At 51.6% G+C, this 17,719-nt stretch overlaps 1 protein-coding gene across 5 annotated transcripts in view; it reads right to left on the bottom strand.

The window, feature by feature from the left end:
* Positions 1 to 17,719, bottom strand: part of LOC117091874 — a 33,321-nt gene that overhangs the window by 1,549 nt on the left and 14,053 nt on the right. The window contains exons 2-4 of one of the 5 annotated variants that reach the window (XR_004440562.1): positions 7,565 to 7,665; positions 4,147 to 4,214; positions 3,515 to 3,679 (exon numbers count right to left, since the gene is read on the bottom strand). Coding sequence is in view for 2 of the 5 variants with exons in the window: in XM_033224770.1 (XP_033080661.1) it covers positions 10,094 to 10,099 (6 nt within the window). In the remaining 3 variants the exon portion in view is untranslated. The other 4 variants (XR_004440561.1, XR_004440563.1, XM_033224770.1 and 1 more) reach the window with 4 other exon arrangements.

Raw genomic sequence — 17,719 nt, 5'->3', positions numbered from 1 at the left:
CACAATGCCTAGCTAATGTTTTTTTTTGGTAGAGATAGGGCCTCACCACATTGCCTAGGCTGGTCTTGAACATCTGGGCTCAAGCGATCCCCCTACCTTTTTCTCCTAAAGTGCTGCAATTACAGGCCAGAGCCACCAAGCCGAAGTTTGCAATGCCTTTCTTCACAAGATTTAATTCTGCCGGCAGGAGTATGTAGCATGACCTTCACGTCTGTGCTACCTCTTCAGTTCCTCCAGCATCTTGTGCTTCGCTCCATGTCAAATACTGACATGAGCCTCATGCAGCACGTCACATGCGTTCTCATTTTTCGCACAGTAACAAAAGTTGCTGTTGCCTTCTGAGAGGGGATGCTCAGCATTTCCTCACTCCCAATGCAAAGAGCATCCAATTGCTTCAGGTGGCAGAGCAAGAGGGAAGACTTCCTCTTTTCTTTGGCCTTTTTCATTTGTTTGACTATCTCGCTGTATTTGTCACTTGTCAAGTACATGGAATTATCTCTCTCTTTGGAGAATGGAATGTGAAAGCAGTGATAAAAACTTCTGCTTGGCCGGGCGCGGTGGCTCAAGCCTGTAATCCCAGCACTTTGGGAGGCCGAGACGGGCGGATCACGAGGTCAGGAGATCAAGACCATCCTGGCTAACACGGTGAAACCCCGTCTCTACTAAAAATACAAAAAACTAGCCGGGCGAGGTGGCGGGCGCCTGTAGTCCCAGCTACTCCGGAGGCTGAGGCAGGAGAATGGCGTAAAACCCGGGAGGCGGAGCTTGCAGTGAGCTGAGATCCGGCCACTGCACTCCAGCCCGGACGAAAGAGCAAGACTCCGTCTCAAAAAAAAAAAAAAAAAAAACTTCTGCTTGATATTATACCCAAGGTCCACCCCGATGTGGCTGGGAGTTGTGACAATGACAGCAGGAAGATGTGCTGGCAGGAAACTGTAACGCATGCCCAGGAAAGACTTTAGTTTACTGAAAACTGCCCAGTCTCCCTGCCTGGCACACACTAACCAGCGGATGCCAACTGATGTCAGTGTGACCCCCCCCATCTGACTAATACACCCCAAGATGCTATTTGTTTGCTGTTGTTTGCGACAAGGTCTCACTCTATTACCCAGGCATCAGTGCAGTGCCACAGTCACGGCTCACTGCAGCCTCAACCTCCTGGGCCCAACCTCAACCTTCCTGCCTCAGCCTCCTGAGCAACTGGGTGTAGGGTCCAGCCCTACAGGGCTTAGTGGGTGTTCTTCCCGTGTGTGGAGACAAGAGATTGTAATAAATAAAGACACAAGACAAAGAGATAAAGAGAAAACAGCGGCCGGGCGCGGTGGCTCAAGCCTGTAATCACAGCACTTTGGGAGGCCAAGACGGGAGGATCACCATGTCAGGAGATCGAGACCATCCTGGCTAACACGGTGAAACCCCATCTCTACCAAAAAAATACAAAAAAATTAGCCGGGCCTGGTGGCGGGCACCTGTAGTCCCAGCTACTCGGGAGGCTGAGGCAGGAGAATGGCGTAAACCCAGGAGGCGGAGCTTGCAGTGAGCTGAGATCCGGCCACTGCACTCCAGCCTGGGTGACAGAGCCAGACTCTGTCTCAAAAAAAAAAAAAAGAGAAAACAGATGGGCCAGGGGGACCACTACCATCAAGACATGGAGACCGGTAGTGGCCCCAAACGGCTGGGCGCACTGATATTTACTGCACACAAGACAAGGGGGCAGGGTAAGGAGGGTGAAACTTCTAAGTGATTGACAAGGTGAAGCAAGTCATGTGATTACAGGATACGGGGCCCTTCCCTTTTAGGTAGCCGAAGCAGAGAGAGAAGGCAGCATACGTCAGCATTTTCTTCTATGCACTTGTAAGAAAGATCAAAGACCTTAAGATTTTCACTATTTCTTCTACTGCTATCTACTACAAACTTCAAAGAGGAACCAGGAGTACAGGAGGAGCATGAAAGTGGACAAAGAGTGTGACCAATGAAGCACAGCACCACAGGGAGGGGGTTAGGCCTCTGGATGACTGCGGCCAGGCCTGGATCATATCCAGCCTTCCACAAGAAGCTGGTGGAGCAGAGTGTTCCCTGACTCCTCCAAGGAAAGGAGGCTCCCTTTCGCAGTCTGCTAAGTGTTGGGTGTCTTCCCAGACACTGGCGTTACCGCTTGACCAAAGAGCCCTCAAGTGGCCCTTATGCGGGTGTGACAGAGGGCTCACCTCTTGCCTTCTAGGTCACTTCTTAAAATGTCCCTTCAGCACCTGACCCTATACCCGCCCGTTATTCCTAGGTTATATTAGCAATGCAACAAAGAGCAATATTAAAAGCTAATGATTAACAATGTTTATAATAATGATTGATAATTGTTCATGATCATCTCTATATCTAATTTGTATTATGATTATTCTTATCCTAACTATTTTATTCATTATACTGAAACAGTTTGTGCCTCGGTCTCTTGCCTCAGCACCTAGCTAATCCTCCACCCACAACTGGGACTACAAGTGCATGCCACCACACCTGGCTTTTTTTTTGTGTGTGTAGAGACAGGGCCTTACTGTGTTGCTCAGGTTAGTCTCAAACCCCTGGCCTCAGGCTATCCTCCTGCCTCGGCCTCCTAAAGTGCTGAGATTATAGGTGTGAGCCAATGCACCCACCCCAAAGGTGGTGTTCAAAGTTGATTTCTCATCTAACTCTGATTCTAGACTGAATGGCACAGACCCTCAAATGTGAGGTGTTGACTAGCAATCCAGGAATCCAGAGATATACCCATGATGGACAGCCCAGAGAAAGCCCCAGTGTTGGTGCAGAAGCCGCCTGCTCAGCTGCCAAGAGGCCTAGCCACGTGGGAGTGTTCCTCACATGCATGTTATCTGAGGTTAGGTCTGGGAATGCCTCAGCCAGGTGCACAGAGATGTGTATGGAGAGCAGATGGGAGACATGGGCACCTGGACTCCCCAGCAAAATCTTCAAGACAAGCTTAGTGCAACCAATCCCCTGGGCTGTTCATAACAACCCCTCTCTGGTCCTGCAGAAGGGAGGTAGACTCATATAGAGGCTTCCTGGCAGGACCCTACAGCTGGAGACAGAGGCCACCCACTTAAGGACCTGCATCCTGCAATGAAGCCAACTCATGCCCTGAAACCCAAGCCCTTACCCAAATGGATCACATCCCCATGGCTTTCCCATGTGCTGTCCCTGCAAGCCTCTTTCTGAGGGGCATCAGGTGCCCCCCAGTACTCCCTCGTGGGATCTAGGGCCTTGTGTCCAAATGCCACCCTTTCCTTGGAATGAGCCCATATCCATGGGAAAAAGAGAGTCTAGGGGGTGTCGCAGGAGTCCATGGGAAAACAGCAGAAAGAAGGAGTGCAGGGCAGAGAAAGCAGGGAGAGTGGGGAGACAAGAAGAGAGAGGGAGAATGAGCACCCAGGCCTGGCCAGGGGATGCCTGCAACCATGCGGATACCCCACAACAGGGCTGGGATGCTGGGAGGGCAGAGCCCAGCTGCGCTGCGTCACTAGCTCACCTACCACAGATCTGCTAGGGCAGAGCATCATTTCAGAGGACAGCATGACAAGAAGCATCCAGGGCCCAGGAGGAACACAGCTGGAAGGTGTGTGGCTGGGAAGTCCTCTCGTTCAGACCCACATTTGAATCTCTTTGGGGGCTCAGCTGGCTCCATCTTTGCAGTCTGCAGGACTGAAGGTCAGTGGAAAGGTGAACGGAAAATAAGCAGGATGTCCATCTATCCCTGCTATCCCTACCTCTGGACACATGGAAGCCTCAGCGAAGTGGGGATAGTCTCCAGGAAGACCATGGAGGGAGACGCTGCACAGTGAACCTGGCTTTCTCCTGGGCTTCCACTAGGTCAATGGCACACTGTGCTCCAAGGGCCCCAGGCTGTCATAAGTCACGCTTGAGAGTTCATGGAAGCTTTTGAGAACCATGTATTTGAGATGGAAGTTCACTTGAGATAATAAATTAACACAGATTAAAACAATATTTGGGGAATTAAAGGGCCGGGCGTGGTGGCTCACGCCTGTAATCCCAGCACTTTGGGAGGCTGAGGCAGGTGGATCACGAGGTCAGGAGATGGGACCAACCCAGTTAACACGGTGAAACCCCATCTCTATTAAAATACAAAAAAAAAAAAATTACCCGGGCATGGTGGCGAGCTCCTGTAGTCCCAGCTATTCGAGAGGCTGAGGCAGGAGAATGGCGTGAACCTGGGAGGCGGAGCTTGTAGTGAGCCGAGATCGTGCCGCTGCACTCCAGCCTGGGCGACAGAGCGAGACTCCTTCTCAAAAAAAAAAAAAAAAAAATCTGGGGAATTAAATATAATGAAGTGGGAACATTCAGAACAGTACCACTTTCACTGAGGGAGAGAGACAGGAGGATCTTCTTTCCCCAACAAAGTCCTGTGCCTCAGAACTCCCACCTCCAGCTCACACCCAGGTCCTACTTGGGACCTCTCTTCCCCTTGAAGAGCTCCTGGTAGCAGTTGATCATGTTGCTGATGCCCTGACGGATGTTGAGACTGTGCTCCAAGTTGGGATCACTGTCACTGATGATCTGCAAGCCAGCACCAAAGTGTGCAACGGCCTTGGCCAGGTGCCTGGCCGTGAGCTGGCGGCACACTGGCAAGCTGTCCTCGCCCGCCTCCCGGGCTGCCCGCTCCTGCTCCCATCCCATCAACTCCTCGTTGGACGGATCCGCCCCACGACACTGCAGCAGCTCCCTCGTGTTGGCCTCTGCCACCTCCACAAAACCTGTGCTGTGCGCCAACACCATGATGTCGCCCTGGATCTGCAGGAGAGTTTCCATGAGCCAGATGCCCACACTGCCATGGACGCGCTCAGGCCATAGCTTCTTCCACCTTCCGTTCAGAGCAACTGGTAGGAGGTCAGGTGCGGTGGCTCATGCCTGTAACCCCAGCACTTTGGGAGGCTGAGGCAGGTGGATCACCTGACGTCAGGAGTTGAAGAGCAGCCTGGCCAACTTGGTGAAATCCTGTCTCTACTAAAAATATTTTTAAAAATTAGCTGGGCATGGTGGCGAGGCCCTGTAATCCCAGCTACCCAGGAGGCTGCGGCAGGAGAATCACTTGAACCCGGGAGGTGGAGGTTGCAGTGAGCCGAGATAGCACCACTGCACCACTCCAGCCTGGGCGACAGAGCGCGACTCCATCTCAAATTTAGGGAAAAAAAAAGACCAGACTTGGTGGCTCACGCCTGTAATCCCAGCACTTTGGGAGGCCAAGGCAGGCAGATCATGAGGTCAGGAGATCGAGACTGTCCTGGCTAACACAGCGAAACCCTGTCTCTACAAAATACAAAAAATTAGCCGGGCATGGTGGTGGACGCCTGTAGTCCCAGCTACTTAGGAGGCTGAGACAGGAGAATGACGTGGACCCAGGAGGCTGAGCTTGCAGTGAGCCGACATCGGGCCACTGCACTCCAGCCTGGGCAACAGAGCCAGACTCCATCTCAAAAAAAAAAAAAAAAAAAAAAAGAGCAACTGGTGGGAGTTCCTCCTGCGACTCGGACTCAGAGATATTGTAGACAGTGTCAAGGACGGTGTAGTCCTTCCAGAAGTCCCTTACTGTCGCCTGCCAGTCTGGGCCATCTGCCTAGGCCATCAGCAGGCAGAATATCCTCCGCAGGTACCAGGCCTTGAGAGGGCAGCTACATCCCGGTTCATGGGCTGGATGAAAGCCGTGGTGATCTTGGCAGGTATTCCATGCGCATGTGGTGCAAGGGGTCCTCCAAGTTCCCAGGGGGGCCGGGAGTGCTGTCCAGGATAAGCAGCACCTTGTAGGAAAGGTCGTGCTGGGTGCAGCACCTCTCCACTGTGGGGCAGAAGTGCAGGAACCACTCCTGGGAGAGGCTCATGGTTACCCAGGCTTTCCTGTGCGAGCACCACACCATGGGCAGGTTGGACTTGGAGGAGCCCTTGAGAAACACGGGTTCTCCGAGGGGTATCCCAGCAGGGCCTTCAGCTTGAAGTCGCCGGCCGCGTTGCCACCGAGCAGCAGGGTCAGGAGGTCTCCGGCGGCTTTGACCCAGGGGCCGACTCATCTTCCACAGGAAAATGAACGTCCTCTCGGCAGGCGCTTACAGAAGAACCTGGGCTTATCCATGTTGAACACCAGCCAAGGTGGGTAGCTGCCCTCTGGGATCAACCTGTGCGTTAGCGCTGGGTTCTTGTGCGCAGCCTCCCCGTCCGCACCTGCGGCGGGGCTGCTGGCCCGGATGCTGAGCCGTGGCGCGCCTTGAAACCAGCGAAGTACCCTCGACTCGCCCGGAAGCTCTCGGACTAGGCGCCCTTGCCCTGCCCCTGCTTGAGGTTCTTGAATGGGCCGTGGACTTTCTCCTGAATGAGCACCACACTGACCTGCACGTTGCGCTGGCTCTGGTCCTCCATCCACACACTCAGCAGCTGCTCCATGTTCTCTATCATCAGGCTGTGGCTAGGCCTCAACTTGGTGGCCGCCTGCAGTGTGGCCGCCTGGGAACTCGCCCAGATCTTTGCCTTGTCAGGAATGGTGGCCAAGGTGGAGGTGGACAGCCCCAGCGCCTTCCCGATTCTACTGAGCTTCTCTCCGGCTTCAAAGCGCCACAGCGCCTGGAGCATCACCTGTAGGTTGATGGCCTTGAGGTCCCACCTGACGCCTCGGTAATCGCGGGCCCTCAGTGGCCTCTTCAGACGGTGGAGCAGGTGTCCTCCAGACATGGCAAGGGGGTACTTGTGTTCCTGCTACTGAGCCCGCTGATCTCAGCAACTGCCGCCACTAGGGCCCCAGCCCTGACCCGTGCTGTAAAATTCGGACGCAAGGCTTACTGGTGGGGAGTACTGACAGGCTTGGGTAACACCTGGTAAAGATAATTTACCAAGTCTTTCTCTTTAGGGAGCAGATTCGGGCCATATTAGGGTCACAAGGCTCACTTCCCACTGGACGTTTGCCCCATGCACTACACTAACTTCACTCTCAGGAATGCAGCAAGCTTCTGTAAACACACTAGGACTGTATAAGCTTTCCCTGCCCCCCACACTGACCATCAGGGTTCCAAGTCACCTACTCCTTGGCCTCTCCAAAGATCCAGGTTGGCACCATAAACAATGAGCTGAGATTACAGGTGCCAGCCACCACACCTGACCTGAAGGTTTCTTTTTAAAGGTAATATGCAGCATGGAAAATAACCCCGATCAACTGCAGGAGAACCAGGAAAGGGAAGTGTGTCCCTCCTATCACAGGGCCCAGAAGCAGCCACCAGACCAGTTTCTCATGTGTCACTTGACCAGGGGGCAGGCCAGGAACCTTATTTCTTCCACTAACAGGACCTCCCAGAACTCTGCTTTCGTTCTTGATTTGTGAAGAGATTTACACTAAAGCAGCCCTGGCTGCTCTCTCAAAGTTGCGGGAATGCCAGTAACTCACACAGGACACCTGGTGGGTGTGGCTCTGGGGTAGATCTGGGCAGGGCCACCGTAAGAGTTCCCAGTCCTTGCAGGGTTTCAGGAAGGTCCAAGAATGGCAGTCAAGGGAAGGGAAGGCCAGGCTGTGGTCACTGCTCACCTGGCAGGAGACCCCAGAATGCTCCTCAGCTGTTCTGCCCTCCTTCTCATGCATGCTTAGTCAGTGTCTGTGAGCAGATCCCTCTCTCCTTCCTGGGTTACCTGCCGGGACCACAAACAGATGAGTGTACTGTGACACAGACAAGCTTTGATACCTACCTCACAGGGCAGAGCCACCCCTGGGAAGGCTGCACTGAAGGTTTCCTATATCAAGGCAAGTCTAGCTGGCAAATGGGATGTGAGCTGTTTGCCACGACCCACCTTAGCTCCCTTCCCTGGCCAACTGGGACAACCACATAGGGCCATTGGGAGGACTGGGTGTGTAACACCCCTACACAGTGCTCAGTACCCAAGCAGGGGCTCCAGGGACTGAAGGCCGTGAGGGGATCCAGAGTACAGGCAGCCCTGAATGGCAGAGGGTGCAAAGAGGAGTGGCAGACAGGGCAGGGGTGTGTGTTCTAGGGTAAGAAACAGACAGCAACCCACATATTCTGGCTAGGCTGCGCAACTGACTCCTATGGATCCTCTAAAAAGAAAAGGGGAAGTTGCTCACATCACTAGAAGGGCCCCCATGAGAAAGAGTGAAAACAGTAGGGCCTGGAGCATTAGTGGGGCTTCCTTTGGAAGTATTTATGCACCTACATTCATACACATACACATGTGTGTGCCACATATGCACACGTGAGAAGGGAGGAAGGACAATAGTTAACAGTGGCTACCTTTGGCCGGGCGCGGTGGCTCAAGCCTGTAATCCCAGCACTTTGGGAGGCCGAGACGGGTGGATCACGAGGTCAGGAGATCGAGACCATCCTGGCTAACACGGTGAAACCCCGTCTCTACTAAAAATACAAAAACTAGCTGGGCGAGGTGGCGGGCGCCTGTAGTCCCAGCTACTCGGGAGGCTGAGGCAGGAGAATGGCGTAAACCCGGGAGGCGGAGCTTGCCGTGAGCTGAGATCCGGCCACTGCACTCCAGTCCAGGAGACAGAGCGAGACTCCGCCTCAAAAAAAAAAAAAAAAAACAAACAGTGGCTACCTCTAGAGGAGACTGGGTGTGAGGCTATAACTTTATATGCCTTTTTAAAAATTATTTTATGATACACACATATTAAATTTATAAATTAAAAAAATAAAATGGGGTCAGTGCAGTGGCTCATGCCTGTCATCCAGCACTTCGGGAGGCAGAGGCCAGTGGATTGCTTGAGATCAGGAGTTTGAGACCAGACAGGGCAACATGGTGAGACCCTGGCTCTATTAAAAATACTAAAAAATGAGCCGGCGTTTTGGTGCACACCTGTGGTTCCAGCAACTCAGGAACCTGAAGTAGGAGGACCGCTTGAGCCCAGGTTGCGGGTGGCAGGGGGAGTGGGTAGAGGTTGCAGTGAGCCAAGATTGTGCCACTGCACTCCAGCCTGGGTGACAGAGTGAGACCCTGTCTCCAAAAGTAGATAAATCCATAATAAAATGGGAAGACAGATAATAATTGGGTATATTTCTTTCTATCTCTGGGCAACAGAAATAACTAAATTAATCAAAGAAAACCCACTTTTGGAAAGTCGGGCAGAGCCCAAGGGTGGAGAGTGAGACAAGCCTGCTGGGGTTGGGGATGGGGCTACACAGAGCCTGACAAAAGCAAAGCCAAGATCCAAGCCAGCCCAGGAGGCACAGCTAAGGCAGCAGGAATCCCAGCCCCCCAACACACACTGCAGGCTGGGATGGTGGACACAGTCCACAGAGACATCCTCTGGGCCTGCCTGAGACTGTTTTAAATTGTGAACTGGGCCGGGTACGATGGCTCACACCTGTAATCCCAGCACTTTGAGAGGCCGAGGCGGGTAGATTATGAGGTCAGGTGTTCAAGATCAGCCTGGCCAAGATGGTGAAAGCCCATTGCTACTAAAAATACAAAAGTTAGCCAGGCATGGTGGTGGGCACCTGTAATCCCAGATACTTGGGAGGCCGAGGCAGGAGAATCACTTGAACCTGGGAGGAGAGGGTTGCAGTGAGCCGAGATTGCGCCACTACACTCTAGCCTGGCAACAGAGCAAGACTCCAACTCAAAAGAAAAAAAAAAAAAGTGAACTGCGTGCCAACAGTAAAAAATTGGATTCTGGCTTTCCTTGCATTACTGTTTGCCCCAGTCAAAAGCAGCTGAAATCTGGCAGCACCACCTGGTCACTTCTGCCTTCTGGCCCCAGGCTGGCTCCTGTGCCTGTGAATTTGGGACCTGGAGTCCCAAGACACAGGGACAAACACCTACTCCACTATTCAAATGGCATGAGCCTGCGAAGGACAAACCCTAAGAACCAGGAGCTGCTGGCAGTGGGCAAGAGGAGACCAGGCTCGGCTGCTTAATATACCCCCTTGCCCCTCCATGGCCTGGGGTGAGGAGGGGTTGGGGAGTGCAGGGTGTCAGCAGAATGTAGCATCTCTGATCTTGTTAGACTAACAGTTCACTTGAGCTCCATCCACAAAAGGTTTGGCAGCCTCTGCCAGGTCTCCAGACTGCCAGTCCTCAGAAGCAGCCTAGGTCAATCCTAAGGAGAGAGGGAAGCATTAGTATCCTCAGCCCTACTCTAAGCACAAAGGGGCCAGGCCCCTAGACCAACCAATCAATTAGGCCAGTCAACATGTGGCCAGTGTCCCTAAGTGTTCACTGCACCAGCTCGCATAATGTCCCAGGACATTGGCCTAGGATTGTGGCTGGACAGGACATGGGCCTGCCCTCCAGACCACACAGAATGCCCTGTCCCTAGTTGACATACAATCCCCTCTGGTATACATACACACACACACACACACACACACACACACACACACAATCCAAGAGTACACCCAAGATCCCTGATAAACAAGTCATTGAAACAAAGAAAATGATCGTGAGATAAGAAGCTTCCTTCAGCTGTAGCCAAGTGTGCCGTAAAGGGTTAATTCAGCAGGCCTAGGCTGTCCAACCCCTGCACATTCGAAACAAAGGTCTGGCCCTTGACCCGCTCCTGGGAGGTAACCTCAAAGCCCTTGGAATATCTGCCTGTTAAGAGTGTCTTTTTCACACCAGATAGTTTATGCTAACAGTGTGATTTCTGGTGCGGGCCTTGGACCAGTGCTGCATCATCTGATCTCTGGGGGGTGCTAGAGACTTAGTAACTACATTCAGTCACGTGGATGCTGCACGCCTGTGTGACTGAGAGACATAATAACTACATTCAGTCATCGCCTATGTGACTGAGAGACTTAGTAACTGCATTCAGTCATGCAGATGCCGCACGCCTGTGTGACTGAGAGACTTAGTAACTGCATTCAGTCATGCAGATGCCGCAAGCCTATGTGACTGAGAGACTTAGTAACCACACTCAGTCATGTGGATGCTGCACGCCCGTGTGAGTGAGAGACTTAGTAACTGCATTCAGTCATGTGGATGCTCCATGCCTATGTGACTGACTTAGTAACTGCATTCAGTCATGTGGATGCCACACGCCTATGTGACTGAGAGACTTAGTAACCACACTCAGTCATGTGGATGATGCACGCCCGTGTGAGTGAGAGACTTAGTAACTGCATTCAGTCATGCGGATGCTCCATGCCTGTGTGACGGAGAGACTTAGTAACTGCATTCAGTCATGTGGATGCTCCATGCCTATGTGACTGAGAGACTTAGTAACTACATTCAGTCATGTGGATGCCGCACGCCTGTGTGACGGAGAGACTTAGTAACTGCATTCAGTCATGCGGATACCGCACGCCTATGTGACTGAGAGACTTAGTAACTGCATTCAGTCATGCGGATGCTCCATGCCTATGTGACTGAGAGACTTAGTAACTGCATTCAGTCATGCGGATGCTCCATGCCTATGTGAGTGAGAGACTTAGTAACTGCATTCAGTCATGCGGATGCCTCACGCCTGTGTGACTGAGAGACTTAGTAACTGCATTCAGTCATGCGGATGCTCCATGCCTGTGTGACTGAGAGACTTAGTAACTGCATTCAGTCATGCGGATGCCGCACGCCTGTGTGACTGAGAGACTTAGTAACTGCACTGAGTCATGTGGATGCTCCATGCCTATGTGACTGAGAGACTTAGTAACTGCATTCAGTCATGCGGATGCTCCATGCCTGTGTGACTGAGAGACTTAGTAACTGCATTCAGTCATGTGGATGCTGCACGCCTGTGTGACTGAGAGACTTAGTAACTGCATTCAGTCATGTGGATGCCGCACGCCTGTGTGACGGAGAGACTTAGTAACTGCATTCAGTCATGCGGATGCTCCATGCCTATGTGACTGAGAGACTTAGTAACCACACTCAGTCATGTGGATGCTGCACGCCCGTGTGAGTGAGAGACTTAGTAACTGCATTCAGTCATGCGGATGCTCCATGCCTGTGTGACGGAGAGACTTAGTAACTGCATTCAGTCATGCGGATGCTCCACGCCTGTGTGACGGAGAGACTTAGTAACTGCATTCAGTCATGTGGATGCCGCACGCCTGTGTGACGGAGAGACTTAGTAACTGCATTCAGTCATGTGGATGCTCCATGCCTATGTGACTGAGAGACTTAGTAACTACATTCAGTCATGTGGATGCCGCACGCCTGTGTGATGGAGAGACTTAGTAACTGCATTCAGTCATGCGGATGCACGCCTATGTGACTGAGGACTTAGTAACTGCATTCAGTCATGCGGATGCTCCATGCCTATGTGACTGAGAGACTTAGTAACTGCATTCAGTCATGCGGATGCTCCATGCCTATGTGACTGAGAGACTTAGTAACTGCATTCAGTCATGCGGATGCTGCACGCCTGTGTGACTGAGAGACTTAGTAACTGCATTCAGTCATGCGGATGCTCCATGCCTGTGTGACTGAGAGACTTAGTAACTGCATTCAGTCATGCGGATGCTCCATGCCTATGTGAGTGAGAGACTTAGTAACTACATTCAGTCATGTGGATGCCGCACGCCTGTGTGACTGAGAGACTTAGTAACTGCATTCAGTCATGCGGATGCTGCACGCCTATGTGACTGAGAGACTTAGTAACCGCATTCAGTCATGCGGATGCTCCACGCCTGTGTGACTGAGAGACTTAGTAACCGCATTCAGTCATGTGGATACCGCACGCCTGTGTGACTGAGAGACTTAGTAACTGCACTGAGTCATGTGGATGCTCCATGCCTATGTGACTGAGAGACTTAGTAACTGCATTCAGTCATGCGGATGCTGCACGCCTGTGTGACTGAGAGACTTAGTAACTGCATTCAGTCATGTGGATGCTGCACGCCCGTGTGAGTGAGAGACTTAGTAACCGCATTCAGTCATGCGGATGCTCCATGCCTATGTGACTGAGAGACTTAGTAACTGCATTCAGTCATGCGGATGCTGCACGCCTGTGTGACTGAGAGACTTAGTAACTGCATTCAGTCATGCGGATGCTCCATGCCTGTGTGACTGAGAGACTTAGTAACTGCATTCAGTCATGCGGATGCTCCATGCCTATGTGAGTGAGAGACTTAGTAACTACATTCAGTCATGTGGATGCCGCACGCCTGTGTGACTGAGAGACTTAGTAACTGCATTCAGTCATGCGGATGCTGCACGCCTATGTGACTGAGAGACTTAGTAACCGCATTCAGTCATGCGGATGCTCCACGCCTGTGTGACTGAGAGACTTAGTAACCGCATTCAGTCATGCGGATACCGCACGCCTGTGTGACTGAGAGACTTAGTAACCGCATTCAGTCATGCGGATGCCGCACGCCTGTGTGACTGAGAGACTTAGTAACCGCATTCAGTCATGCGGATGCCGCACGCCTGTGTGACTGAGAGACTTAGTAACCGCATTCAGTCATGTGGATGCTGCACGCCTGTGTGAGACTTAGTAACTGCATTCAGTCATGTGGATGTCGCACGCCTGTGTGACTGAGAGACTTAGTAACCGCATTCAGTCATGCGGATGCTCCATGCCTGTGTGACTGAGAGACTTAGTAACTGCAGTCAGTCATGTGGATGCTCCACGCCTGTGTGACTGACCCCAGTGAAAACTCAGGACACCATGGCTCCGGTGAACCTCCCTGGTTGACAGTACCCCGTGTGTTGTCACACATCATTGCTGGGAGAATTAAGTGCTATCCACACAACTCCATTGCGAGAGGAGAACTGGAAGCGCATGCCTGGTTGCTCCTGGATTCTGTCTTATGCACCTTTTTCCACTGCTAATTTTAATGTTTCCTTTCGCTGTAATAAACTACAATCAGGAGTATAACACTTTTGCTGAGTTCTCTGAATCCTACTAGCAAATCATCAAACTTGAAGGTGGTCTTTGGGATCCCCAAATCCACTGGGATGGTGACAACCAAGAAGAGCTCAGTAGCTCTCACTCCTGGACTCCCTGACAGCAACACAAGAGCCCACCCCCCTCAGGGCCAGCCCCTCCCCTTCTCTCATGCGGGGGCATCAGGGGCACCAGCAGTAATGGGCAGAGCTGAGACAAGGTAAGGACACAGGGTGGAGGTGGGTGGATCACCTGAGGTCAGGAGTTCGAGACCAGCCTGGCCAACATAGTGAGACCCCCATCTCTACTAAAAATAGAAAAAGTAGCTGGGCATGGTGGCACACGCCTGTAGTCTCAGCTACTCAGGAGGCTAGGGCGAGAGAATTGTTTGAACTGGGAGGCAGAAGCTGCAGTGAGCTGAGATTGTGCCACTCCATTCTAGTCTGGGTGACAGAGCGAGACTCCATCTCAAAAAAAAAAAGAGAAAGAAAAAGAAAAAAGGACACAGGGCAAAGGCAGGAGTCTTCATGTAAATGTGAACCAGAGTGTACTTGAAAACATATGGCTTCAAGACTGAGTGGCCCTGACCATGCACAGCCCATGGGGATTGCTGTAGACTGCTGCTCCAATACCCATGTGGTCATGATGCCAAATCCCTATTTATTATTTCTCTATTTTATTATTATTATTATTTTGAGAGGGAGTTTTGCTCTTCCACCTGCCCAGGCTGGAGTGCAGTGGCATGATATCGGCTCATCACAACCTCTGCCCCCCGGGTTCAAGTGCTTCTGCCGCCTGAGCCTCTTGAGTAGCTGGAATTATAGACGCCCGCCACCATGCCTGGCTAATTTTTTTTTTTTTTTTTAGATGAAGTCTCGCTCTTGTCCCCCAGGCTGGAGTGCAATGGGGCAATCTCAGCTCACTGCAACCTCCACCTCCTGGGTTCAAGTGATTCTCCTGCCTCAGCCTCCCAAGTAGCTGGGATTACAGGTGTGCGCCACCACGCCTGGCTAATTTTTATATCTTAAGTAGAGACGGGGTTTCACCATGTTGACCAGGCTGGTCTCGAACTCCTGACCTCAAGAGATCCACCCGCCTCAGCCTCCCAAAGTGCTGGGATTACAGGCACGAGCCACCTGTCTCTACTAAAAACACAAAATTAGCCTGGTGTGGTGGTGCATGCCTGTAATCCCAGCTACTTGGGAGGCTGAGGCAGGAGAATCCCTTGAACACGGGAGGCAGAGGTTGTGGGGAGGCAAGATCGCACCATTGCATTCCAGCCTGGGCAACAAGAGCAAAACTCTGTCAGAGAGAGAGAGAGAGAGAGAGAGAGAAGAGAGAGAGAGAAAGAGAGAGAGAGAAAATAGAGCCCAGCACTACAGCAAAAAAAAAAAAAAAAAAAAAAAACACCCCACAGGGACCATAGATATGTGCATCCAAGATGTCTCACCTGCCCCTCATATTCATGTGTAGGGAAAACCAGTCCTGCAAAATCAAGGCTTTCAATCCCCTCAGCAGTAGCTGAAGCCAGTTTGCAGCTTTTCCAATATGTGTAGAATCAGCTTCATGAAGGCTCCGTGGAGACCCCAGCATCAGCCGGCAGCAACACCTCCCCAGGGATCTGGATCCCAGCGCCCCCACCACCACATTCCCCTCCTTTGAGCTTCTCTCAAAGACTAAACCCAACCTCTTCCCTTTGTTCACAAAGCTCTAGGAATGGATGTTGTTCCCTGCAGTTCCTACCAACATGACATCTTAGAGTTCTTTTTGTGCTTTTTTACTCCTTCAATATCTCAGTAACATTTTTAACCTTAACTTCCCTCTGTTAAAACAAGTGGTGTGTTAGCAGTTCCTCAAAAGGTCAAATAGTGTTACCATATGACCCAGCAATTCCACTTCTGGGTATACAACCAAGAGAAATGAAAACAAACATCCACACAAAAACGTCTACATGAACATCCATAGCAGCATTATTCATAATAGCCAAAAAGTAAAAGCAAGCCAAATGCTGATCAAAGAATACATGAATAAATAAAATGGGTCATATCCATACAATGGAATATTATTTGCTCATAAAAATGAAGTTCTGGCTGGGCGCGGTGGCTCACGCTTGTAATCCCAGCACTTTGGGAGGCTGAGGCGGGCGGAGCACCTGAGGTCGGGAGTTCAAGACCAGCCTAACCAACATGGAGAAATCCCGTCTCTACTAAAAATACAAAATTAGCCGGGCGTGGTGGCCCATGCCTGTAATCACAGCTATTTGGGAGGCTGAGGCAGGAGAATCACTTGAACCGGGAGGCGGAGGTTGCGATGTGCCAAGATCGAGCCATGGGCAACAAGAGTGAAACCCTGTCTCAGAAAAAAAAAAAAAAAAAAATGAAGTTCTGACATGTTAAAACGTGGGTGAACCTCGAAAACATTATGCTCTGAGAGAAGCCTCTAAAAGGCCAAATACAGTGTAATTCCATTTAATGAAATGTCTGGAATAAGCAAATCCATAGACACACAAAGCAGATTAGTGATTGCCGGGAGCTTAGAGGGGGCTGATGGGTGACTACTAATGCGCATGAGGTTTCTTTTGGTTGTAATTAAATTCTGGTATTAAACGGTGGTGATGGTTGTACAACCTTGTGAATATACTAAAAATCCCTGAATTGTATATTTTTTTGGTATGTCAACTATAACTTGGTAAAGGTGTGCTCTTTAAAAAAGTGATATAGTTTCCACCTCCTGACAGAGAATCAAGGAGGCAGAAGACACTGCACAGTCATGCATGAGTCATCAAGTGAACAGAGGAGCAAATGCGAGTGGTGGCTGTAACCAACCTTCTCTCCTACCTTGTACTTGTCACCCCCTCGCAAGCACAAATGCATACACACATGTGTGGAACCCAAGCTTACAGTGAAGATGTTAGGCACTGGAAACTACAAAGCTGCTCCCTGCCAGGCCAGTCTCCTTGCTCACCTCCTCCTCCCCCCACCTCCGACAGGGAAAGGATACCTGCACTGTGACTGATGGTCTCGTGGTCCATTTCTCCAACCAGACTAGGCTCCATGAATGCAAGTGTCTTTCCCTGCTGGACCAATAGGGCCTGGCATATGGCAGGCACTTGGTGACCTTGCGGGGAAGGAAAGAAGGATGGGAAAGGAAGCCTGGTCTACCCCGAGAGAGGGGGTCACATCAACCTCAAGCTCATGCCTCTGGGGGCCTCAGAGGCTGCAGAAGTCTCCAAATGTGTCACAGCTTCTAGGTCCCCCTCCCCAAGACAGGGATATTGAGGGCCCAGGCAGACTGAGGGAGGCACTCAGGGCCCAGGGTCATGAGCTGTGACCCCTCATAGATTCCCTTACCCCTCGGGCCAACTCCTGGACCCCTGTGGCTCAGCAGTCTTCAACATCTGGGTGAAGTCCTCCACCAGCGCCATAGCCTCCTCACTGCTCTCAGGGCACTGGGACTCCACCCAGACCCAGATGGCAGGTGGCAGGACACTCAGGAACTGCTCCAGTACCAGAAGCCCCTCCTTGGAGAGCACCTCAGGACACAGCCACTGGTGGCACAGCTCATGCAGCTGGGCCAGGGCCTCTCAAGGGCTCACTGCTCCTCATAGTGGACGCTATGGAAGTGCTGCCAGGGGTCCCTGCTAAGCCCAGGTGGCAGGGTCGGGGACTAAGGATTGAAGAGGGGTCCAGGATTCAATGGGAGAGCCTCATCCTCCTCCATCTTGATAATCAGGACCTCTTCCTGTTCTAGGGATGCTGGGTTAGCCACCATGGCAGGGCAGGAAGCCAGCCTCCCTGGCCTTCGCTCAGGCCACACACACCATCTGCCTGAGACTCATACCCATCTAGTCAGGGCCATGGACCACTCACAACCCTCCACCCACCGATACCC

The sequence above is a fragment of the Trachypithecus francoisi genome, unplaced genomic scaffold, assembly GCF_009764315.1.
Source record: "Trachypithecus francoisi isolate TF-2019V2 unplaced genomic scaffold, Tfra_2.0 Lachesis_group12, whole genome shotgun sequence".
NCBI classification, from domain to species: Eukaryota; Metazoa; Chordata; class Mammalia; order Primates; family Cercopithecidae; genus Trachypithecus; species Trachypithecus francoisi.
Note: the sequence above shows the minus strand (reverse complement) of the source record. Positions and strands in the feature narration are given on the sequence as shown.